Source organism: Aotus nancymaae, unplaced genomic scaffold, assembly GCF_030222135.1.
Source record: "Aotus nancymaae isolate 86718 unplaced genomic scaffold, 86718_ANA_hifiasm-v0.15.2.pri h1tg000059l, whole genome shotgun sequence".
Lineage (NCBI taxonomy): Eukaryota > Metazoa > Chordata > Mammalia > Primates > Aotidae > Aotus > Aotus nancymaae.
The window spans coordinates 46,531,318-46,557,743 of NW_026988473.1; the positions used below are offsets into that span (position 1 = coordinate 46,531,318).

Sequence of the window (26,426 nt, forward strand, 5' to 3'; positions counted from 1 at the left end):
GTGCTAGCATAGTGTATCTTTCCTCATTCTTTTATTTTGAATCTCTTTGTACCATATCGTATATAGTAGGACCTGGCTTTTATTATTATTATTAGTTTAAGACAGGATCTCCCTCTGTCACCCAGGCTGTAGTGCAGTGGTGTAATCTCTGCTCACTATAGCCTTACCTCCCAGGCTGAAGCAATCCTCCCACCTCAGCCTCCTGAGTAGCTGGGACTACAGGCATATGCCACCACACCCAGCTAATTTTTGTATTTTTTTGTAGAGATGGGGTTTTGCCACGTTGCCAAAGCCTGGTCTCGAACTCCAGGGCTCAAGTGATCTGCCCAGCTGGGGATCTGGCTTTTATATCCAGTCTGATAATCTTCACCTTTTATGGTTTAGACTGTTTACATTTAAATGGCTTAGACTATCTGTCTTTAATGTGATTATTGACATGGTTAAGGTTAAGTCTTATCTTGTTATTTATTTTCTGTTTGTCCCGTTGGTTCTTTTTCCTTCTCCTTCTCAACCCCTTTTTTCCTTTGCCCTCTTGGATTAACCAAATCTTTTTTATGATATTATTTTATCTCCTTTTTTAGTATATAAACTATAATTTTTGTTTTCTTATATTAGTGGTTGCTTTAGTATTAACAGTATACATCTTTAACTTATCACAGTATACCTTCAAGTGATGTTATACTGTTTCTTGTGTGGTGTAAAAACCTTACAAAAGTATACTTCCATTTCTTTTGCCCAGACTTTGTGCTGCTCTAGTTATAGGTATATGTTATAAACCCTATATTATATTATCATTATTGCTTAATCTTTCATAGAGATTTAAACAATTAGAAAAAAATTACATTCTTCCATGCAGTTATTTTTTCTAGTTGTCTTCATTCCTTTGTGTAGATTCATGTTTTCATCTGGCATTAGCTTTTTTTTTCTGCCTGAAAGACTTCCTTTTAACTTTTCTCGTAATGCAAGTCTTCTGATGATGAATTCATTTATCTTTTTTTTTTGTCTGAATATGTCTGTTTTCTTATTTTTTCAACAAATCAATTAATGCAGATCCTTCTTATTTTTGAAAGATGTTTTTACTGGCTATGACAAACCTAGGTTGACAGGGTTTGTTTGTTCTTAAGTGTGTGGAATTTGTTGTGCGTATTGAATCTGTGGGTTTGTAATATTTGCCAAATTTGGAGATAGTTCAGATATTACTTCCCTTTTTTTCCTTCCCACTTCCATCGTGGACTCCATTTGTACCTATATTAGGCTACTTGAAATTGACCTGCGGCTCACTCATGCTGTTTATTTTTCTGTTTTGTCTTTTTTATTTTGAATATTTCTTATTGCATTGTCTTCAGATTTGTGAATCTTTTCTTCTGTAATGTGTAATCTCCCATTAATTCCATTCAGTGTGTTTTTCTTTTTTAAAAATTATTTTTCAGTGACATGTAATAATTATACATATTTAGAGGTATTGAGTGATATTTCAATGCATGTATGTAGTATGTAATGAGCAAATCAGTGTGATTAGCATATCTGTCACCTCAAACATCATTTTTTTAAATGTTGAGAACATTCAAAATTCTCTTTTCTAGCCATTTGAAAATATATAATAAATTATTGTTAACTATAGTCATTTCAAAGGGCCATTTAGTATACTTTTCATCTCACATGTAATCATTTTTATCTCTGGAAGCTTGATTTGCATCTTTTTTATCCTTATGTTTCTACATTGCTTTTTGGAGGACTGTGGTTAGAGTGACTTTTTAATGTTTTTATTTCTAATTCTAACATGTATCAGTTCAGGTTTGATTTCACTTGATGTTGTTTTCCTCATAGGTTATGTGTTCTCACTTCCTTGCATGCCTGATAATTTTTTATTGGATGCCATACATTGTGAATTTTACCTCATTTGTGTGTTTGATATTTCTTATTCTTAGAATAAGGACCATAGAGCTTTGCTTTGCAGTCCTTTTTGGTCTTGCTATTAAAATTTGTTAGCGGAGCGGGAGCAGTGCTCAGTCCAGTTTAATTATTTCCCATTTTAGAATCTTCTCATTCTCTTCCCAGTGCCTTATAAATTATTAGGCTTTCCAGTCTGAATTAGTGGGAACAGGACCTATTCCTGGCCCTGTATGAGTGCTGGACACTATTTCCTCTAACCCTTTGAGTTGGTTCTTTCCCCAGCTTTTCATAGTGTCCTCACATGTGTGACTGTTACCCAGCTCAGTACTCAAGGAGGACTCTGCAAATTTCTGAGATTTTATCTCTGTGTTGCTCTCTCCTCTCTGGTACTCTTCCCTGAGAACTCTAGCCACCTCTTATCCCAGTGTCTCAGATTCATATGTTTCACTCAGAGTCCACTGGGTTCTGCTTGGGTTTCCCCTCTCTATGTTTACTCTACAAATGCTCTCAAGATAGTAATTTGGGATCATTGTTGGACATATCTCATTTGCTTTCCATTTTTCAGTGATGACTCCTTTATTGCCTGATGTGCCATGTCTTGGAGACTGTTGTTTCATATATTCTGTTTGGTTTCTTGGGTTGTTTGAGACAGGGTATAAACTCAGTCCTTGTTATTCTATCTTGGCTGGAAATAGATATTAGGGCTAATCTAGTCTTCATGTCCTTACCTATCCTTAGTTCATGAATCTCAAACTCTTCAATGCAGCCTGAAGCAGAGTTTTCCCTCTTAACTTGCTGATCCTCATTTTGCTTTGTGCATATTAACTGTTTTTGCCTTTAGAGTGCTTTCTTAATCTAAAAGTATTGAATTAAATACAGTAGGACATAATTCGTCTTCCATGACATCTGATTTTGAAGGTCTGATTCCGGGTTCAGTCTACGTGGGAATCAAAAGATGGAAGTGTGTTATGACACCTTTTGAATTCATTTAAAATCTAAGTGGTTTAGAAATGAAGCCAATATTTTAGCAGTATCTAATCTTTCAGCTACAGAGATGTCTGGTGAAAATGCTTTTTAAATTACTCAGCCTGCTTGGCCTTTACTCAAACTGAACATTTAGCTTGTATTTGTCTTATTCATACTTGTGGTTGTACCTTGTCCATGAAATTACTAGACTCATATTTAGATAATGTGCTCTCTTATAGTTGAAAATGATGAAAACTTAGCAGCCAGAATAATTTGAAGAGCTATTTTTTCTATATAAGATCTTTGTTCTATTTAGTGTGAATTCCTTTTTTTTCCAACTTTAGAAAACAAACCAGAAATGCCAGTATTCCTACTCTAAGGATTTTTTAAAACATAAATGCAGAAGGATCTTTTGATTTGTTCCATTTGAAAGAAAAGATTATGTTCTACCAATGCAGCTGTCCTCTGATTTTTTCACTAGAATGAAGGTGGGAGTAGAATTTTTCTCTGTAGGTTTATTTTCCTAGAAGTAACTTTCAGGGTACATACAAAGTGAGCTTTATCTTCTGTCCTTGTAGTGTATTATAGCAAGGTGATGACTGATTTTTATAATGAAAGAAACCACCAAAATAACAAAAAGTATTAAAGCTAATAATCAAAGAGATGACCCTGAGATACTGAAAGATATAAAACTGCTTTCTGAATCACCAGGAAGATTAAATTTTAACTCGTGGTTTTGTTAAAGGAGAGCAGTATAATATTATGGAAGGGGCACTGGAATGAATCAAAAGGCTTAGGTTATAGTGTTACTAGCATTTCCACTAAATACTATGTGATCCTGAGAAAGTCTTGCAGTTTTGAACTTTAATATCCTCATCTATCATAACTAAATAAACTAATATTTCATGAGTAATTATGTTGTGTCAGGTACATTGCTGGTCAGCTTACTTATTGTACTTCATTTAATTTACCTATTAACCTTAGAGAATAAATAGAACCTACATTTTACAAATGAGAAGGCTATGGTTCCAAAATATTAAGTATCATTCAAAATGCCAAGCAATAAGTTATTAGATGACAATTTCACTCTAAAGCCATGAATTTTCTTCTGTTTCTAAAAAGTACTTTAATATTTTTAAACCATGAACGATAGTATATGCTAACATAGTAAATTTCCAAATTGCCTTAGGTCTGACTTTATTATTTTTATTGCTATCAGTTTTCTTATTTGCAATGTATTCTAATTACTGAAATTTTATCTCTTTGTCAGGATCTGGACACTAGTGATACACAAGTGGCTACTCTTTAGCAATGTGTTTTTTCTTTGAGATCCTAAAACACTTATTAATACCCATTTAATAGTTATATATTTGGGAACTCTTTAGTAGCTTAATATTTGGAAGTTGGGATAGCTCTTGAATTGTTTAAAATTCTGCATGTTCATCTATTACTGCTACACTTAGAAAACAAGCTCTTGAGGAAGCTTCTCTTTCTATTGACATTTAGCATAGCATTGTGCATATAGTATGTGTAACTTAATACATAATTATGTTAATATATTCTGTAAACTGGACTATTTTAATCAACATTCTGAGTTATTCATTTCTTGTGAACTTTATTATATATAAGATATTTTAAAGTTTTTAAAAATTCTGTGACTTTATGTGGTAAGAGTAGGTAGGTTTGTTAGGTTTATAAGAGAAATGCTTTTCTTTATCTTCTTTTTTTTTGGAGACACAGTCTCTCTATCACCCAGGCTGGAATGCAGTGGCGTAATCTTGGCTCACTGCAACCTCCATCTTCCAGGTTCAGACAATTCTTGTGCTCCAGCCTCCTGAGTAGCTAGGATTATAGGTGTGTGCCACTGCACCCAGATAATTTTTTTTTTTTAAGATGGAGTCTCGCTCTATCGCCTAGGCTGGAGTGCATTGGCATAATGTCGGCTTACTGCAGCCTCCACCTCCTGGATTCAAGTGATTCTTTTGCCTCAGCCTTGCAAGTAGCTGAGACTGCAGGCACCCACCACCACGCTGGGCTTGTGTTTGTATATTTAGTAGAGACAGGGTTTCACTATGTTGGTCAGGCTGGTCTCGAACTCCTGACCTTGTGATCTGCATGCCTCCCAAAGTTCTAGGAGTGTGAGCCACTGTGCCTGGCCAATTTTTGTATTTTTAGTAGAGACAGGGTTTTGCCATGTAGGCCAGGCTGGTCTCGAACTCTTGGCCTCCAGTGATTCATCTGCACTGTGCTCCCAAAGCACTGGGATTACAGGTGTGACCCTCCACACCTGGCTGAGAAATGCTTTTCAGAAAAACTTTTAAAAATACCATAGTGTTTTGAAACAACTCAACTCAAAGTTGGTTGATAGAAGTTAGCATGTAGACTTACTTTGTTTGGTAGGGAGACCAATTTCTTTGCCCCATTCCTCAGTTAGAAGCTCTTGCCTTCTCTTTTTTCCCCACAATGAAGGAAATAAAAAAAAAATTTAAGTAGTATTTAAGATATCTGGGTGATCTACTACTATTATTACTACTACTTCTACTAACTCATATGTTAGTTAACCTTTCTAAGCATTAATTTTCTTGTTCATAAAAAACTGAGTTCAATTATGTGATCTTCAAAGACACATTATTTCAGAATTTTTAAAGCCTACAAGTTTGAGGTAAATTAGGTTTCAGAATTGAAAAGTAGCATTTGATTTTTAAATGCACTTCAAGATATTAGTTTTATGTTACTTGGGTTTTTCTTTTAAAATGTTATGTTCTGCTTTTATGGTTAATTTTTCTTTCTAACTTATCAGTACTTCCTCGCGTGTTGCTAAAGGAGGAGTCGACCACACCAAAATGAGTCTACATGGTGCTAGTGGAGGACATGAAAGATCAAGAGATAGACGAAGGTCAAGTGACAGATCACGAGATTCATCTCATGAAAGAACAGAGTCTCAACTCACTCCTTGTATTAGAAATGTGACTTCTCCAACACGACAGCACCATGTTGGTATGTAAAATCAACTAATCTTCTTCTATTCAGTTGTTTCTGTTTTAGTTGAGCTTGGTTCTTGCTGTGAAAAAGCAGCTTGTTAATGCAAAGTGAAGGTGAATTTTTTAACATCTGGTACGGTCTTATAAAAATAAATAATTTGAAAAGCCTTTGAAACTGTGATATATAGATTTTTAGAGTTTTCCAGTTAATATTTGGCTTATGAAATAGATAGCAATAGTTTCTTTTAAAATAGTTTTTAGTAAATTATTGATAGAAATTTCATTATTATCATGCTAACAAAGGATGTGAAAGGTAGAAAAACCATCATGTTATTTATTCTGATGTTTGACAATATCCCAAATTTAATAATGAAAATATATGAAAAGTGTAATGTGTTTTACTTTCTTAGTAACTAGCTCAGGTCTTTCCCCTTCTTCCTACTCATTACTATAAAGGAACATTATTACCCCAGGTGAACACATGGTATGACTATAAAACAACAGCTGAAGAAGAGGTGCCTTAGCATGTGAGCTTGCTGATTTTTATTTTCCCCTGCAGAAGGGACAAATTAAAACTTTGACTTACTATATGCAGCATTACTTTCTGATAATCTGTTGTAAATAAAAATCATTAATATTGGGGTCTAATTATGAGAGAAGTTGCCAGTGTTTCAGTTGATCCTGGAAGTCAGACTAGTACTTACAAGCCAGACATCAACAAAAGTATAAATTAGAGTTGACAGTTTGTTACATGCAAAAGTCAGTGTCTGGGAGTAGAATAGCAGGATATAATAAATTATTTTATTAATATTGCTTTAGTAAGTTACTTTTGGGATGCTGGCAGTATTGTAGAAACAGGCAATAAAAGGGAGGTGTCAGAGTATCTCTGGAGATGTGTCAAACCTAATTATATAATCAATAATACTGTACAGAGTGTTCTGAGTAGCCTGAGTCATAGAGGAATTTGGCAAAAGCTGATGAAACTGATGAGATGGAGGTACCTTTTTAGGTCACCTTTAAAGTTTAGTGATCTAGTCTCTAAATGAAAAATCACAAAATCTTAGTTTTTGTTTCTCTTCTGTAGACTTTTGAAACATCTTAAGAAAATTTTCTGAATTTTAACAATATTTTCTACCTGTGAAAATTACAGACTATAATTATAGATCATAAAATTTGCAGCAGTGCTTTATTCAGCAAACATGATAATGAGAAGAAAACAATGTATCGTGAGCTACTAAAGCTGCTTTATTTGGTAGACATAAAAATCACTAAAAAAATAAATACTCTTACTGTCCTTAGTGAATTTCTTTCATTTTTTTGGGGGGTGGGGGCACCTTCTTTTTTTGAGATAAATTGCTGGTTTTAGAATGCCCTTATTAACAGTGAGCTTCTAAAGATTGTACTTTGTGTTCTCAGAGTGGTATTATCCCTTTTAGTAATTAGGACAGTTTAAATTGGTATTCTTATTAATCTTTTACTGTAATAACTTTCAAAGCATATTTTGACTTGTGAGAATATTCGGTTCCTTGGGTTTCTGTTTTTAAGTGGAGTAATAAAAGCTTCCTTAGTTTTGATGTTAGTTTGCGTTAACATTAGTCAGCTATACATCTTTTTAAAAAGTCTACAAATAAAGATTTTAGAAAACATTTTAATGTTTTGGGTTTTATTCCTAGGAACTAAATGAATGTTTATGGTGTTCTGTTAACATGTTATTTGAAATTGAAAAGTGGAAATGCTGTGACTTAAAACAACTTTTCTAAATAAAACATTTAAAAAGATATATATACATCCTGAATTTTTAAAAGAAAATTTGCATAAACTTGTTTAACATCTTTATTTCAGAACGAGAAAAAGATCACAGTTCCTCTCGTCCAAGCAGTCCACGTCCTCAAAAAGCATCCCCAAATGGTTCCATCAGCAGTACTGGGAACAGCAGCAGAAACAGTAGTCAGTCAAGTTCAGATGGTAGTTGTAAGACATCTGGGGAGATGGTGTTTGTATATGAAAATGCAAAAGAAGGAGCTCGGAATATAAGAACGTCAGAACGAGTGACACTAATAGTGGATAACACTAGATTTGTTGTAGACCCATCCATTTTTACTGCACAGCCAAATACAATGTTGGGCAGGTTTGTATTGTTGCAGTTATTTGCATTACTAATTATAAGGTGCTTTTATCGCCATTATTTTTTCATTTAAGGTTTACAGTAATTCTCTGTTGAAATGTTAACATTTGTTTTACAGATGAAAGAACTGAGCTTTGGAGGCTAAATTCCATGTCCCAAGTTAATACAGCTAGAAAGTGATAGAGTAAGAGCTTGAACTTGGTTTTATTTCTACTGTAATACCAGTAGAAATAGCAAATATATTAGTTATTGAAGTCAGGATACTAAAATATCTTTATAGAGTGACACTATAAATTGAATCTAACCAGGTAAACTTAGCAATGATAACATGTTTCCTGTACTTGGGTTCTCATTCAATCACAAAATATAAACAATCAGCATTGTTTGAAGGGGGAAATATCCCCAACAGGTTGTTTAGCTGTGAAGTCAGCATGAATTGTCAGTTTGATGTAGATACTTAAAAAAAAAAAAAAAAGTGGGGAGAATGTCAACAAATAGTTAGCAGAATGAAGGAGATAATTGTCATCTTCTGATTTGTGCTGGTCCAGAGTAATAGATCAATTTAAAGTTTGCAGTTATGGGAACCACAGTCTAAGAAGGATATAGACAATATAGACTTGCTTTTTCAACATGTCCAAACTGTACCTTTTTTTTTTTTTTGAGACTGAGTTTCGCTCTTGTTGCCCAGACTGGAGTGCAATGGCACGATCAGCTCACCGCAACCTCCGCCTTCCGGGTTCAAGCAATTCTCCTGCCTGAGCCTCCGGAGTAGCTGGGACTACAGGCACGTGCCACCATGCCCAGCTAATTTTGTATCTTTAGTAGAGACAGGGTTTCTCCATGTTAGTCAGGCTGGTCTCAAACTCCTGACCTCAGATAATCCACCTACCTCAGCCTCCCAACTATATACCTTTTAATTGTAAAATCAGTATCTTTGTTCACACTAATATCAAATCAGAGGGTATGTGCATGAAATAGAAGTTTACGTGAGATAAAATCTTGTAATTTTCTAGATTGCATATGCGATGTGTGTGTGTGATTTACCATTGTCTCATAATACAGAATAAATGCTGCCATTGTGATTTTATATACATTTTTGAATAACTAAATATTTTCCTTCAACGTTGACACTATAACCTGTGGAAAAAATCTTTGAACTATAGGCTTTTTTTGTATTTTTAGTATTATAGGGGAGGATAGTCGACAGAAGTTATCAGGAATGTGACTTGACACTGTTAATAATACTTTATATTTTTACATGAGATATATAGAAACAGTAAAAAAAAAAAAGGTAGATATTTGACATTTTGGTTGTTAGGTTATGTTTTCTTTAAAAAGAAAAGTTTTTAAAGTATTTATATTGATGTGAAAAGAATAGCTTTTTGCTCTTGTAAAAAGTTGAAATGATGACATTTGATTCCTGAAAGACTAACTTCTTTTTCTTCTCTTTCAATTAGCAAAGCCTTTTTTTATGTCAGTTGACTGAAGTGTGTCTTTGGGGATGAAAATTAATATTCATGGGAACTGTAAAAAGCAGTTGGCATTCTTTTGGAAACTTTGACATAAAAAAGCTTTGTTGTTCATAGTTTCCTATGTTACAACAAAAGAGGAATCTATTTGAATTAGGAAACTATTGAATAGAATACTTAGTTCAACCATATTTACTTTGGGAATAGTAGTACCATAGGATCTAGAGGTTCATCTTTCTTTAATCATGATTTTTAAATTTTCTGGAGAGTACTAGAGTACATTTTTTATTGTTAAGGACATATTTTTCAGATTGCCTCTTTTCTAAACAGCTACTGTTGAAGGGCCAACAACATGACTTGAAAAAAAATTAAAGTCATTTGTATTTTTCTTATATAAAAATTAAGAGCTTTTTAATTTATTTTTTTAAACTTGCCATTATCCTATTTCTTCATTGCTGTCTACCCCACCATTTGATTGCTTGTTTTTCAGTTACAGGATGCAAGTCTAAGAATTTTGAGTAGGATTTGTTACATTTATAGTTAAGATTGTGAAATGTAAAACAACCTGACTTGTCCTGTATCATCTTTGTCTCAGTTTAGTTTGCACTGTATGCTGCATTATGGCATTAACTGTACAATGAAAATAGCAGTTTTAAGGAAAAAGCACAGATAACATACTTTCCCTTTTTTTTTCTTCCTGGTAAAATTGGTATTAAAAACTCACCTTTTCCCTTAGATTAATTGGTTGGTGGTGTTTTCTGAGGAGAAGGGGTAGGAAAGCTCTTTAGCTTCTGAATTTTGTCATTTATTTTGTTGTTGCTTGCAGGAAATCTATACTAGTGTTCCTTACCATCAAAAAGAAAATGTTCTTAATATTCCTTCATTTATGATGTTTACCAGAATAAATTAATGATAAAAGTTCTTGAACTAATTTAATGATGTAATTCCTTTTTACTTTTGTATGTGAAATCTATTTTCCCTTTTGAAGGAAGTATTCTATTGAAATATTTCTCAATTATTTGCTATCATAGAATGTTTGGATCTGGCCGAGAACATAACTTTACACGACCCAATGAGAAAGGAGAGTATGAGGTGGCAGAGGGAATTGGTTCTACTGTGTTTCGAGCTATTCTGGTGAGTGGTTCTTATGAGTATTGACTTAATCGTAAGACCCCTTCTTGGTAGGTACTTGGATTAGAAGCAGAATTCTATTTGAATTTGTCTTTGGAGTTATTCCAGGATATTGTTTTTCCTTAAATACCATTTAATTCATCTTTATTTAATTTTAATTTTAATTTTGCAACAGGGTCTTGCTCTTTCACCCAAGCTGGATGGAGTGCAGTGGCACAATCATAACTCACTGCAGCCTCGACCTCTTGGGCTTAAGCAATCCTCCTGCCATAGACTCCTGAGTAGCTGGAACTATAGGCATGCACCACTATGCCTGGCTAATTTTGTTTGTTTTTGTTTTTTATGGAGACGAGGTCTCACAATGTTTCCTAGACTGATCTTGAACTCCAGGGCTCTAGCCATCCTCCTGCCTTTGCCTTCCAAAGTGCTGGGATTACAAGCATTGAGCCAACATGCTGTACTCTAATCTTTATTTTAGTACATACAGATAATGATATAAGCAAATAAATTTGATGACCTTCAGGATGATAGGATAAGAGATTATTAAACTCTTAGGTCTGCATACACAGTTCTTTCAGGTATTTAGTAACATAACTGAAGTCATATGTACTTCTCTTTAATTCTCTTAAATATAGTATTTCGATCATTTTTACTATCTGAGAGTGAATATGACTGATTCTATTATTTTATTGCATTTAACTAGCAATGTGGAAACTCAGAAACATCTAAAAGTCATCTTCAAAATGTATTTGTTAACATCTTTATTTTTTTTGTTGGTTTTGGGGGTTTTTTCTTGAGACAGGGTCTCACTCTGTTGCCCAGGCTGGAGTGCAATAGTGCAATCACTGTTAACTACAGCCTCAACCTTCTGGGTTTAAAGTTGTCTTCCCACCTTAGCCTCCCTAGTAGCTGGGACTTTAGGCACGTGCCACCACGCCTAGCTAATTTTTTGTATTTTTAGTAGAGATGAGGTTTCACCATGTTGCCCAGGCTGGTCTTGAACTGCTGACCTCAAGCAGTCCTCCTGCCTCAGCCTCCCAAAGTGCTGAAATTACAGGTGTGAGCCAGTACCCGGCCAACATCTTTGTTTTAAAACTTTTTTTTTTTCTTTTAGATTTTAGGCTTTTTTTTTTTTTTGAAAAATATTTTAATTTATCATACAGAGTCTCTACTTGTAATTTAAATTCAGTGATTTTGATTATAAGGCTGGGTGTGGTAGTTCATGCCTATAATCCCAGCACATTAGGTGACTGAAGCAGGTGGGTGGTTTGAGTCCAGGAGTTCGAGACCAACCTGGGCAATACGGCAAAACCCCAACTCTACCAAAAGAATATATCCAAAAATTAGCTGGGTGGAATGCCTGTAGTTCCAGGTACTTGGGAGACTGAGGCGGGAAGATCTCTTGATCCAGGAGGGGAAGGTTTTAGTGAGCCGAGATCACACCATTGCACTCCAGCGACAGAGTGAGACCCTGTCTTGAAAAAAAAAAAAAGGTTTGATTTATAGTTTCTGACAGTTTGTGCCACAGTCTGAAAATACAGTTTTCTTAAATAGTGTGGGGGTAGGGAGGATTCTGTGATGGAAGACAGTTAGGGAAAGTAGTTGATCTTGATCAGGTGAGTATTCATATAAGTACCAGAAGATGTTTCACTTCCATTGATGCAGCAACCTTAGAAATTGTGTTACTGTTTACTTAGGTTCTGAACCTCAGGAAGCTTGAGACCGTTTTTTTTTTTTTTTTTTTTTTTTTTTTCCTCAGGCTGGAGTGCAGTGGTACGATCTCAGCTCACTGAAACCTCTGCCTCCCAAGCTCAAGTGATGCTCCTGCCTCAACCTCCTGAGTAGCTGGGATTACATGCATGCGCCACCATATCTGGCTAATTTTTGTATTTTTAGTAGAGACAGAGTTTCACCATGTTGGCCAGGCTGGACTTGAACTCCTGACCTCAGGTGATCTGTCTGCCTTGGCCTCCCAAAGTTCTGAGATTACAGGCATAAGCCATGGTGCCTGGCCGAGCCAGGTCTTAATTTTGGGGAAAAAGTGCTTTTTTAAGCTTTCCATATGTCCTCTCATGGAATTGAAAATAATTTTTATCACTCATCTGTGAAGTAACATATCTGTAATTCTGGAGTCGTCCTTTAACCTGTTAAGTAGATTTTGGAAACAATTAGTATTGCTTGTCATAGTATGGAATCACCAAAGGATATATTAGAAGAAGAATATCTAATGGTACATCTTATTTTACATATTTTAATACTTGAATATGAGTATAATTCTGTATTAAAAACCTCAAATTTTATTAAATTATCTTGGTAATATTTAAGGTACATATTCAGTTTCCTTTTTTAAAAAAAATTGAAAACTTTATGACAGTTTTGTAGAACTATAACTTGTAGAAGAAAAACACATATGCATTGATATGAAGTCATAAGAGAAGACATTAGTTAGGTAATGGGGAGCCCTACGTTCTAATATTAGCTTTGCTTTTAAGTAATTGTATGACAGGTTAAGTCAGTGGATTCATTTGGACCTGAATTTTCCTTATAGGTAAAATGAAAAGGTAGGTGAAGTGAAGTCTCATCTAAGTTTAAACTTCCACAATTCAGAGATGTCAGAGTTCTCTACTGTTTCTGAAAATGTTACCAGTCCAACCTTAATAATAAGTTTTGGCTACCTTGTGCTCCAGATATTTTATGCTTGCTTTTCTTTTTTTCCCCAGGATTACTATAAAACAGGAATAATCCGTTGTCCTGATGGCATATCTATTCCTGAACTGAGAGAAGCATGTGACTATCTTTGTATCTCTTTTGAATATAGTACTATTAAATGTAGAGATCTCAGTAAGTATGATGTTTTGTGTGTGGGTGGTTTGTAGAATTAAAATATATTGGAACAGAAATCTCAAATTAGTGCTGTTTACTTAGTTAGACTTAAAGTATTTAATTGAATTATAAAGCATTCTAGTACCACAAAGATTATTAATGAAAGTTTGCAAAGATCTTAATAATCTCCTTGTGCAATCTTCCAAATGTTTTTTCAATTTTAATAATTTTCTTTTTTGACAAACCCAGATTTCCTCTTAGACTGTTTTCTATATTATTTATTTGTTACCAGTTAAATTTATCTCATAGTTTTGGATACTTGGCTTTGGTCAAGTGTGGTCATTTGGCTTCATTTCTTTGATCACATCATCCAAATATTTATAATTTTTTGTATTACCACATGATAATATTCTGAGCACTATGGAAAACACAAATCTCAAAAACAATACCTATCATTAAAGATCCTAGATTGAATGTCTAGCCCTCATTTACACATAGGGCTTGATCCAGGAACTTGAAATATAGTCTCAAAGTAGTGTCTAGAACTTTGTAATCTCATCTCTTTGATTGGTATTCTTCTCTCACCACTTCTTTAGCACCCCTACTCCCACTGTTATGCCAACCCTGAGAAAAGACGTGATTATGTGCAAAAAAGTCAAAATAGTTTATGATGTATCAAATGTTGACTTAGATACTTAAATATCTCCAAGTGACTCCAGCACTTAAATGGTTGGAGAAGTTCAGAGGAAGGGGAAGTCATTGTGGGCTAGAGGACTGTGAAAGTGTTCAGTGGAAATAGGTAGTAAAGAATGAACTGAATGATTTAGAAAGAGTAAAGAGTATTGTTTTTGGGAGTTATGTGTATCTTCCATAGTGCCCAGGATATCATCCTACATGGTAATACAAAAAATTCTAAGACCTGAGGTTTTTGGAGTAAAGATGTAGTAGGTATACTTTGGAAATATAGTAGATCCAGTAGATTGTTGGACAGCCAGAATATACAACTGTACATTTGAACAAAGTTGCTGGGTTATTTGCTTTTGAGACAGAGTCTCTCTCTGTCACCCAGGATGGAGTACAGTGGCTCAATCTTGGCTCACTGCAACCTCAACCTCCTGGGTTCAAGCAGATCTCCTCCCTCAGCCTTCCCAGTAGCTGTGGTTACAGGCACCCTCCAGAGTACCTGGCTAGTTTTTTTGCATTTTTAGTAGAGACGGGGTTTCAGCATGTTGGCCAGGTTGGTCTCGAACTCCTGACCTCAGATGATGCACCCGTCTCAGTCTCCCAAAGTGTTGGGATTACAGACATGAGCACCGTGCCCAGCCAAAGTTGCTGTTTTCTCATATCTTAAAAAAATGGTTTTAGTTGAAACCATGAGCATTGTAGATCCCTGATTTCAAGTTTTGTGTCTTTATTCATAGGACCATTTAAATTAATCTTTATATAATTTGATGTTGAATTTTGGTGACTTGCAGAGATCGAAAAAAATAAAATTTTTTACAGATGATATGAATCTCTTAGTTCTGCAATCTTTTGTTGTGCATAGTTTTACCTTGTCATTACTACTAAGTATCTTTTATTATGGATTAAAAGTAAGGTGATATGTGTAATGTGATTATCCTAGACTTTTAGCTTTTCAGTAATATTTGTAGTTGTTTCTAGATTACTTGTAATATATGTTACTAAAAATTAAGAGATTCTCAAAGATGTTTTAAAAAATAACTATAGAATTTGAAGAGATGGAAGTGGTCTTATAAAAATGGAAGTAGAGTTGAGTCCAAAAGTAAATTTTTTTTCTTGCAAATATGTGCCTTTGCTGAATATTTGGAATGGCACATTACACTAAAATATCTGGGTTTATATCTTAATTTAAGAAGAAATTACACAATTTGCTTGCATGTTCTCTCTCTCTGGTTCATGCAGTCTTTTTCAGTTTGTGGCATTAAACTAATTTGGACTTGAGGGCAGAGACTATATCTTTTTGACTTTGTTGAATTAATAAATTATTGTATTCCCTTGTGCATTTTTAGGACCCTCTTCCACTGGTTGTCTCCTTTGGAACCATCAGTCTTTCCCTCTCTCCATATATTAATCCTCAGGCTCAAACATACTCAAATATGACTTATGTCTATTCTAGACATTCAAAAACATTCTCATTTAAAAAAACTTGTGACAATTTAACTTCCTCCTTTCCTAATTGAATACCCCTTATTTCTTTTTCTTGCCTAATTGCTCTAGCTCGAACTTCCAATATGATGTTGAATAGGAATGGGGAGATAGGGCATTCTTGTCTAGTGCCAGTTTTCAAAAGGAATGCTTCCAGTTTTTGCCCATTCAGTATGATATTGGCTGTGGGTTTGTCATAAATAGCTTTTATTATTTTGAGATACATCCTATCAGTTCATAGTTTATTGAGAGTTTTTAGCATAAAGGGCTGTTGAATTTTTTTGAAGGCCTTCTCTGCATCTATTGAGATAATCATGTGGTTTTTGTCTTTGGTTCTGTTTATTTGATGGATTATATTTATAGATTTGCATATGTTGAACCAGCCTTGCATTCCAGGGATAAAGCCTACTTGATCATGATGGATAAGCTTTTTGATGTGCTACTGCATTTGGTTTGCCGGTATTTTATTGAAGATTTTCACATCAATGTTCATCATGGATATTGGCCTGAAATTTTCTTTTTTAGTTGTGGCTCTGCCGGGTTTTGGTATCAGGATGATGTTGGTCTCATAAAATGAGTTAGGGAGGATTCCCTCTTTTTGTATTGTTTGGAATAGTTTCAGAAGGAATGGTACCAGCTCCTCTTTGTACATCTGGTAGAATTCGGCTGTGAACCCATCTGGTCCTGGACTTTTTTTGATTGGTAGGCTATTTATTGCTGCCTCAACTTCAGACCTTGTTATTGGTCTATTCAGGGATTCAGCTTCTTCCTGGTTTAGTCTTGGGAGGGTGTAAGTGTCCAGGAGTTTATCCATTTCTTCTAGATTTACTGGTTTATGTGCATAAAGGTGTTTGTAGTAATCTCTGGTGGTAGTTTGTATTTCTGTGGAATCAGTGGTGAATATCCCCTTTGTCATTTTATATTGCATCTGTTCGATTCTTCTCCCTTTTCTTTTTTATTAGTCTGGCTCTAGTGGTCTATCTATTTTGTTGATCTTTTCAAAAAACCAGCTCCTGGGTTCGTTGATCTTTTTTGAAGGGTTTTTTTGTGTGTGTCTGTCTCCTTCAGAGACAGTTCTGCTCTGATCTTAGTTGTTGTCTTCTGCTAGCTTTCAAATTTATTTGATCTTGTTTCTCTAGTTCTTTTAATTGTGACTATATGGTGTCAATTTTAGATTTTTCCTTGCTTCTCATGTGGGCATTTAGTGCTATAAATTTCCGTCTAGACACTGCTTTAAATGCATCCCAGAGATTCTGGTACCTTGTGTCTTTGTTCTCATTGGTTTCGAAGAACATCTTGATTTCTGCCTTCATTTCATTGTTTATCCAGTAGTCATTAAGGAGCAGGTCGTTCAGTTTCCATGTAGTTGTGTGTTTTTTGAGTGAGTTTCTTAATCCTGAGTTCTAATTTGATTGCACTGTGGTCTGAGAGACTGTTTTTTATGATTTCCATTCTTTTGCATTTGCTGAGGAGTGCTTTACTTCCAATTATGTGGTCAATTTTAGAGTAAGTGTGATGTGTTGCTGGGAAGAATATATATTCTGTGGCTTTGGGGTCTAGAGTTCTGTAGATGTCTATTAAGTTTGCTTCGTCCAGATCTGAGTTCAAGTCCTGGATATCCTTGTTAATTTTCTGTCTCGTTGATCTAATATTGACAGTGGAGTGTTAAAGTCTCCCACTATTATTTTGTGGGAGTCTAAGTCTCTTTGTAGTTCATTAAGAACTTGCTTTATAATTGTATATTTAGAAGACCACATCATCTCTGCACAAAATATCTTTAAGATGATAAGCAACTCCAGCAAAGTCTCAGGATACAAAACCAATGTGCAAAAATCACAAACATTCCTATACACCAATAACAGACAAACAGAGAGCCAAATCATGAGTAAACTCCAATTCACAATTGCTACAAAGAGAATTAAATATCTAGGAATACAACTAACAATGGACGTGAAGGCCCTCTTCAAGGAGAACTACAAACCACTGCTCAAGGAAATAAGAGAGGACACAAACAGATGGAAAAACATTCCATACTCATGGTTAGGAAAAATCAATATCATGAAAATGGCCATACTGCCCAAAGTAATTTATAGATTCAATGCTATCTCCATCAGGCCACCCTTGACCTTCTTCACAAAACTGGAAAAAACCACCTTAAACTTCATATGGAACCAAAAAAGAGCCAGCATAGCCAAGACAGTCCTAAGCAAAAAGAACTAAGCTGGAGGCATCATGCTACCTCACTTCAAACTATACTACAAGGATACAGTAATCAAAACAGCATGGTACGGGTACCAAAACAGAGATATAGACCAATGGAACAGAACAGAGGCCTCAGAAGTAATGCCTCACATCTACAACCATCTGATCTTTGACAAACCTGACAAAAACAAGCAATGGGGAAAGGATTCCAGGTTTAATAAATGATGTTGGGAAAACTGGCTAGCCATGTGAAGAAAGCTGAAACTTCCTTACACCTTATACAAAAATTAGCTCCAGATGGATTAAAGATTTAAACATAAGCCCTAACATCATAAAAACCCTAGAAGAAAACCTAGGCAATACCATTCAGTACATAGGCATAGGCAAGGACTTAATGACTAAAACACCAAAAGCAATGGCAACAAAAGCCAAAATAGACAAATAAGATCTAATTAAACTTAAGAGCTTCTGCACAGCAAAAGAAACAGTCGTTAGAACTGAAAACCAACAAAATGGGAGAAAATTTTTGTAAGCTACCCATCTGACAGAGGGCTAATATCCAGAATCTACAAAGAACTTAAACAAATTTACAAGAAAAAAAGCAAACAGCCCATCAAGAAGTGGGCAAAGGATATGAACAGACACTTCTCAAAAGAAGACATTTACGTGGCCAACAACATGAAAAAATACTCATCGTCCCTGGTCATTAGAGAAATGCAAATCAAAACCACATTGAGATACCATCTCACGCAAGTTAGAATGGTGATCATTAAAAAATCTGGAGACGACAGATGCTGGAGAGGATGTGGAGAAATAGGAACACTTTTACACTGTTGGTGGGAGTGTAAATTAGTTCAAGCATTGTGGAAAACAGTGTGGCGATTCCTCAAGGACCTAGAAATAGAAATTCCATTTGACCCAGCAATCCCATTACTGGGTATATATCCAAAGGATTATAAATCGTTCTACTATAAGGACACATGCACACGAATGTTCATTGCAGCACAGTTTACAATAGCAAAGACCTGGAACCAACCCAAATGCCCATCGACGATAGACTGGACAGGAAAAATGTGGCACATATATACCATGGAATATTATGCAGCCATTAAAAACAATGAATTCGCGTCCTTTGTAGGGACATGGATGAACCTGGAAACCATCATTCTCAGCAAACTGACACAAGAACACAAAATCAAACACCACATGTTCTCACTCATAGGTGGGTGTTGAACAATGAGAACACATGGACACAGGGAGGGGAGCACTATACACTGGGGTCTGTTGGGGGGAGTGGGGGGGACGGGGGGGTGGGGAGTTGGGGAGGGATAGCATGGGGAGAAATGCCAGATATAGGTGAAGGGGAGGAAGGCAGCAAATCACACTGCCACGTATGCACCTATGCAACAATCTTGCATGATTTTCACATGTACCCCAAAACCTAAAATGCAATAAAAAAAAAGAAAGAAAAAAAAAATCTGGAGACAACAGATGCTGGAGAGGATGTGGAGAAACAGGAACACCTTTACACTGTTGGTGGGAGTGTAAATTAGTTCAACCATTATGGAAGACAGTGTGACGATTCCTGATTACTCAAGGATCTAAAACTAGAAATACCATTTGACCCAGCAATCCCATTACTGGGTATATACCCAAAGGATTATAAATCGTTCTTTTATAAAGACTCATGCACACATTTGTTCATTGTGGCACTGTTTACAATAGCAAAGACTTGGAGCCAACCCAGATGCCCATCAATGATAGACTGGATAAAGAAAATGCAGCATATATACACCATGGAATACTGTACAGCCATAAAAAAGGATGAGTTCATGTCCTTTGCAGAGACATGGATGAAGCTGCAAACAATCATTCTCAGCAAACTGACACAAGAACGGAAAATCAAACACTGCATGTTCTCACTCATAAGTGGGTATTGAACAATGAGAACACATGGACAGAGGGAGGAGAACATCACACACTGGGGCCTGTTAGTGGGTGTGGGGCCTAGGGGAGGGATAGCAGGGGATGGGGGAATTGGGGAGGGATAACATTAGGAGAAATACCTAATGTAGGTGATGGGAATGGATGCAGCAAACCATCATTTCATGTATATCTATGTAACAATCCTGCACGATCTGCATATGTACCCCAGAATTTAAAGTATAATAATAAAAAAATAACTTGAAGTTAACTTTTTAGAAAAATTAATGTATAGCTCCAAATGCTGTGTCTTCCCATTTATTCACACTTTTGTGTCTTTAGGTAGAGTTTTTTAATCATTTTCTTCATATAGTTTCTGCTCTGGTCTTGTTAATATTTTGTGTTTTTATTGTTGCTATGTGTAGAATATGTTTAACTTTTCTAACTGCTAGTATATAATAAGGTTACTGAATTTTGTACATTGTCACCTCATAGAACCCTGTTTGTTTCTAAAATAATTTTTTAGTTAATCCTCATATATGCTTCATAGTTAATTGTCTGTGTTATAAGTAACAGTTTTTATATCTTTTTTTTTGTCTTGTCAAATTGGCTAGAAGATTTTCAACAATGTTAAGTTTAATGGGGATTCTGGCATCTTATCTTTAAAGGCATTTCCCTGGACGTGGTGCCTCATGTCCGTAATCCTAGTACTTTGGGGGGCTGAGGCGAGAGGATCACTTGAGCCCAGGAATTTGAGACCATCCTAGACAACATAGCAAGACCCTGTCTCAAGAAAAAATAAAGACGTTTCCTTTAGGCTTAATTAATACTAATTTTTTTTCTTGACTCTCCCTTCCTTTGGCTTTTTGGCATCCTTATTCCTGATCCTTAGAATTGTGGTTGTTCTCTACTGTTAGCTAGTTTCTCTCTCACAGAATCTGCAGTTATGCTAAGTGGTGCTGTTCATCACTGTGGCTTCAGATATTATATTTACACTGACAGTTTCTACCTTTTTAAGTGTCACCTTTAAAAAAATTTTTTAAATTTTATTTCAATAGTTTTAGGGATACAGGTGTTTTTTGATTACATGGTAAGTTTTTACTGGTGATTTCCTAGGTTTTGGTGCACTTATCACCCAGGCAGTGTACACTGTACTCAGTACGTAGTCTTTTATCCCTCACCTTCCTCCCAGCCTTCCCTACCGACTTCCCAGGGTCCACTATATATCATTCTTGTGCCTTTGCGTCCTGGTCAACTATTCATTTCTAGTTTACCATTTAACTTGTCCTTTCTTCCCCTCTTCCTTCTTAATCAAGCTTTTTATGAGTTTCATGTATATAGTACATATAGTGATGAACAAAGACAGACATTGTCCCTGCCTTTATGGAGATAATAGACTAGTGGGAAGGACAGACATTTAACAAGTAATAAAAGCTATGAAAAATGTAGAGAAGAAATGAGGTATTATGAGAAGTGTATGACAAAGGATCTGTGGAGAATCATTGTCTAGTGCCATTAAAGCTGAGACCTGAAGGATGGCAAAGAAGGCAGTAAAACTGACCATACAAGGAGTAGAAATGATATGTGCAGAGGTTCTCAAGTGGGAGGGAATATGACATATTGAGGGAACCCAAAAAAAGGCAAATATGGCTAGAGCAGAGGAATGGAGTATGAGTGGTGAGGAATAAGCTCAGAGAGGTAAAGAGAAAACAAAATTTATTAATTGAACAAATATTTAATGACTCTACTCTGTACTAAGCATTGTTCTAAGTTTTGGGGATTCCGCATGAACAAACCAGGCAAAACTTTGTATTCTAATGGAACTTACACTCTATTGGGAAAAACATACAATAAAGTAAATAAGTCATATATGGTATGTTAGTGATAAGTGCTAAGGAGAAAAAAGTGAAGTTACTTAGAGTAGCCAGAGAAACTCACTAGAAATGAAAATGTTAAATTTCAAGCAGAGGTTAATAGTGAATGCACACTATGAAGGAGCTTGTCTGGTATGTTTGAGAGCATCAGAGATCCCACGATAGTTGGAATGGAATGAGTGAGAGTGTTAGTAGTAGATGTAGTCAGAGAGGTAACAAGGGACCTAGGTTATATAGGGCCTTTATCTTTTGGCTTTTACTCTGAGTGAGATTGGAAGATAAGGGAGGAGTTTGAACAAAAAAAAAAGAGTGATGTGATCTGTTAGGCTGTCACATTGTACCATTTCATGGGGGCCCTGTTCACACAGAAATCAATGTAGAATTGTTCAGTGCTATAATCCTGACCTGACTTAAGGTTTAAAAGAATCACTTTTGGCTGTTGTGTTAGAAATGGACCAAAAGGGGAATTGAGCTAGAAGCAGAGATCAATTAGGGAGTCAACGCCAAAAGCCAGGTCTGAGATGGTGAGGCTTGGATTAGAGTGGAAGCAGTGAGAAGTGGTCAGATTCTAGTCATATTGAATGTTTGGGTTACCAGGATTTCCTCTTCAATTGAATGTGGAGAGGAAAAGAGAAGAGAGCTTTAACTGGAAGTGTGAGATTGCTATTAATTGAGATGAAGGAGACTTCATGAGGAGCAAAAATCTAGAAGCTTGATTTTGAACAAGATTAGTTTGAAATACTTGTTAGATATCTAAGTAGAAATTTTGAGTGGAGCATTGGTTATACATGTCGGCTAGATACAAGTGGGAGTCATCAGTCTATGGATAATATTTAAAGGATATATATTAAAGGATTGATTCTACACACTGATTTATGACATTCGTTTTCACTATACCAAATTGAGGATTTGCGACTTATTTTAAGGATAATACAAGTCATGAGAGGGTTAGACTAGCAGAGACAATTAGATTTGGCTGCTGTGGGGAAAATGAATTGCAGAGGGGCAAAAGAAGATGTTGGGGGAATGTAATCAGAAAGATTGTGTAGTAGTTTGGATGAGAGTTAATGATGAACAGAATCAAGATGGAGGCAAGGGGATGGAATATGTCTGGTTAACTATTGCTGTGCAGTAGTTAGCATAAACTATAACCATTTTATTACTCGGGTCAGGAATTTATACAGGGCACAGCAGAGGTGGCTTATGGCTGCTTCACAATGTCTGAGGCCTCATTTGTGAAGAATTAATGGGCTGGGGTGGCTCACAATGCTGGAGGCTTTACTCACATGTCTGGTGCCAGGACTGGAATGACTCAAAGGCTGGACTCAGCTAGGAATGTCAAACAGAATACCTGTGTGTAGTCTCTCCATGAGTTGGGCTTCTCAGATCCTGGAGGCTGCATTCAGAAAGGAAGCATTTGAAGAGCAAAACATTCCAGAAACCAAGGCAAAAATTGCAAGGCTTCTTCTGACTTCGCCTCCAGTGTCATGTGCTTTCCCCTCAGCCATGCTTCTCTGGTTAGAAAATTGTATGACAAGTCTAATTAAAGGGGAGGGGAACTAGACTTCACTTTTTGGGAGGAGATGTCAAGGTCACCTTGCAGAAAAGTACATGGCTTAGGAGATTTTTTAGCTATCTTTAGTAAATATCTGCCAAAAGAAGGAAATAACAGTTTGAGATATATTTAAGAAGACTTGGGGAATTATTTGAATTAGTAGGTAAAGGAGAAATCAAGGATTTATTCATTTAGTATACTAATATTTAAGTTCCCATTATATGCCTAGCACTGTACTGAGTTGGTTCTGAGAACTTGGGTGGATAGTGATGCCATTTACTGATTTGAAAAATACTATGGAAAGAGACAGAGATGATAAGTTCAATTTTGGTTGTATTGAGTTTGACTACCTGTGAGATTGCATCCAAGTAGAAATTTCCAGAAAGCAGCTAAATATAATGCATCTTGAATACAGAAGACTGAATGAGTAGAAATAAATTTGGTAATTGTCAGCATACGATAAAAGCAGAAAAAGAAGAAAAGAACTTAAAATTGTCCTGAGAAATACCAGTATTTAATGAACAGCTGCAGGAGAAACAGTTGGCAAAGGTTACTGAGGAAGAATAGCCTGGAGGAGGAAAAAAACAGGGATAATGGTATCAGAGATTCTTAGGGATGAGTGTGTTTCAAGAAAGAGAGGTCCAGTGTAGGAGATTAAACTGAGAAGTCAAATAAGATGAGGACCAAAGGATGATTATTGTCTTTAAAAATATAAAGTCCATTTGGAGACCATGGCAAGAATACTTTTGTAGTATAGTGAGAGTGGAAGCCAGATTGGAATTGGTTCAGAAATTGGGGGAGAGAGAAAGTATTGAATTATAGGAATTTGTCTATAAAGATAACTTTTTTAAATGGTAATGAGAAATCGCCAGCCTGGAGAGAGACATGGCTAAGTAATAGCAATATAGATTAGTTAATTATCTAATCAATTTTCTATTATATTAATTGTAAGATATTAATTACATATTGCTAATTGTTATATATAATTATAGAGACATCTTGTAGGGAGGAAAAGCTCTCCCTTGGGAGACTGTAGGTTTGAGTTCTAGTGTCCTCCTTCACCGCTTCTCCAGTTTTTACAACACACACACACACACACACACACTCACTCACTCACGCATATGGTTGCTTCTTTAACTTTGCTCTCCAGGCTGATGGAGTAGCAGTAGTTCCTGAGATGTTGGAATCTTCAGTAGGAGATAGGACATTTCCATTAAATAGGAATTCAAGAAGAAAGAGGCCAGGTGCGGTGGCTCACGCCTGTAATCCCAGCACTTTGGAAGGCCGAGGCAGGCGAATCACCTGAGGTCAGGAATTCGAGACCAGCCTGACCAGCATGGTGAAACCCCGTCTCTACCAAAATAAAAATATTAGCAGCTGGTCATGGTGGCAGGTGCCCGTATCCCAAATACTTGGGAGGCTGAAGCAGGAGAATCGCTTGAACCTGGGAGGTGGAGGTTGCAGTGAGCTGAGATCATGCCACTGCACTCCAGTCTGTGTGAGAAGAGCAGAATGCCATCCCAGAAAAAAGAAAAAAAGATAGGTCAGTGCAGGTGAGTTTGTGACTGTGCATTTAGGAAACTGAGGTCGTTCATTATGTCTATGCTTAAGGACGCTGAAGTCTATCTTTCAGCTTTCTCAATTCTAGTATCAGTTTTGCTGTGGAATTCCTGCATCGTGTTATATTTTGCTTGGCCTTTTGCCTACCTTATTCCCTATTGATGCTTCTCACCTCACCTCTCAACCTGCACTGAAATATTCTGTTTGTAACTTTCTGAGAAGGAGAACATGCAAGAGATGGAATATACGAATTAATTCAGTTTATGTGGATAACCTGAAAAGTATCTTTAAGATATGCTTTAAGACATATTGCATATACTGATGGAAGATAATATGGTATAGTGAAAAATATGCTAGGCTACGGATAGAGTTTTAATTCTGACTTTAATTTCTGATAGACTTTTAATTCTGACTTCTGACTTTGCAAATCAGTTTTGTAATCTTAGTAAGCAAGTTATTTCTTGATGTGTAAAATGAGGAGGGGGCCTCTGTAGGATGCCTTTAATTGGTCCTTCTTATTATAAGATTATATATGTCTAAAAGAATTCTTTTTAGGAAAAGTTTTGATAAGATATTTTGTGGATTTCATTTCAGGTGCCCTAATGCATGAGTTGTCAAATGATGGTGCTCGTAGACAATTTGAATTTTATCTGGAAGAAATGATCCTCCCTCTCATGGTAGCTAGTGCCCAGAGCGGGGAACGGGAATGTCATATAGTGGTGCTTACAGATGATGATGTGGTTGATTGGGATGAAGAATATCCACCACAGATGGGAGAAGAATATTCACAAAGTAAGTATTCTGGCATGTTTTCTCTCTCATGAAATCATCATGGATTATCTCTTGTTTTTGTAAAGAAAGAACTCTTTTCATAGACCAGTAAACTGTAGCCTGGGGGTCAATCCAGCCCACCACCTATTTTTATAAATAAAGTTTTATGTATTGCCTATGGCTGCTTTCATGCTATAGTGGCAGAACTGAGTAGTTGCAACAGAAACTGCATGGCTCGCAATGCCCGAAGTATTTATTATATGTCCCTATACAGAACAAGATGCTCTACCCATGCCATACACGTAAGTGGTTAGCTTTTTGTTGACTATCTGGATTTTGATAGATTTTCTTCTTTGTATTTAAAAGCATCCTGGATAACTAGTTCCTTTATAAAAACAGTGTTTTTTAAAAAAGGAATTTTTATTTTTATATAAATTTAGAAGTTTTAACTCATTGATTTTGAGGATAACGTTGAGTTCTAAGGTGTTCTTTTTAAAATATATATTTTCATCAAGGATACAATGACCCTTCATAAGGCTTTGTAGAACTATAGTTCTTTTGGGTATTTCTGACCAAAATGGCCTATCATGAGCAGCAATCACTAACATTTTTCCTATTTTTTTGTTTTTCTTGATGAATCTGATATTAGTATTTTTGACCAGTTTCATAAATAAGGAAGAATTGAAAGAATGGCTCAAGGAACTGAATAAAATAGCCTAACATCTTCTTCTGTACTCTAGCCTGTTGACTTGGTAAGGACTAGGGTTTAATATAGGAAGTACCAAAACACTTTATCTCTGATTTTTCCATTTTACATATACTTTTCTAAAATCAAAACAAAGCAGACTCCAGATGGCATTCCTTTTTACTTCTAAAAGAGATTTTTGAAAGATTATTTAACACAGTTATGGTAGCACTTTTCAGAGTTTTCATTGAGATATTTCTTTTGCATGATGTACTTAAATGAGCGTTGTGATTTCTTTGTGG

The 26,426-nt window shown here is 35.8% G+C and overlaps 1 protein-coding gene across 7 annotated transcripts in view; it reads left to right on the forward strand.

Moving 5' to 3' along the window:
* BTBD10 (BTB domain containing 10) overlaps positions 1–26,426 on the forward strand; it is a 75,491-nt gene that overhangs the window by 38,414 nt on the left and 10,651 nt on the right. For 5 of the 7 annotated variants that reach the window (XM_012456621.2, XM_012456626.2, XM_064365159.1 and 2 more), the window contains 5 exons: positions 5,660–5,856; positions 7,683–7,968; positions 10,466–10,568; positions 13,286–13,406; positions 25,263–25,460. In XM_012456621.2, the coding sequence (XP_012312044.1) occupies positions 5,660–5,856; positions 7,683–7,968; positions 10,466–10,568; positions 13,286–13,406; positions 25,263–25,460 (905 nt within the window). The remainder of the gene's footprint in view (positions 1–5,659; positions 5,857–7,682; positions 7,969–10,465; positions 10,569–13,285; positions 13,407–25,262; positions 25,461–26,426) is intronic. The other 2 variants (XM_012456624.2, XM_064365160.1) reach the window with 1 other exon arrangement.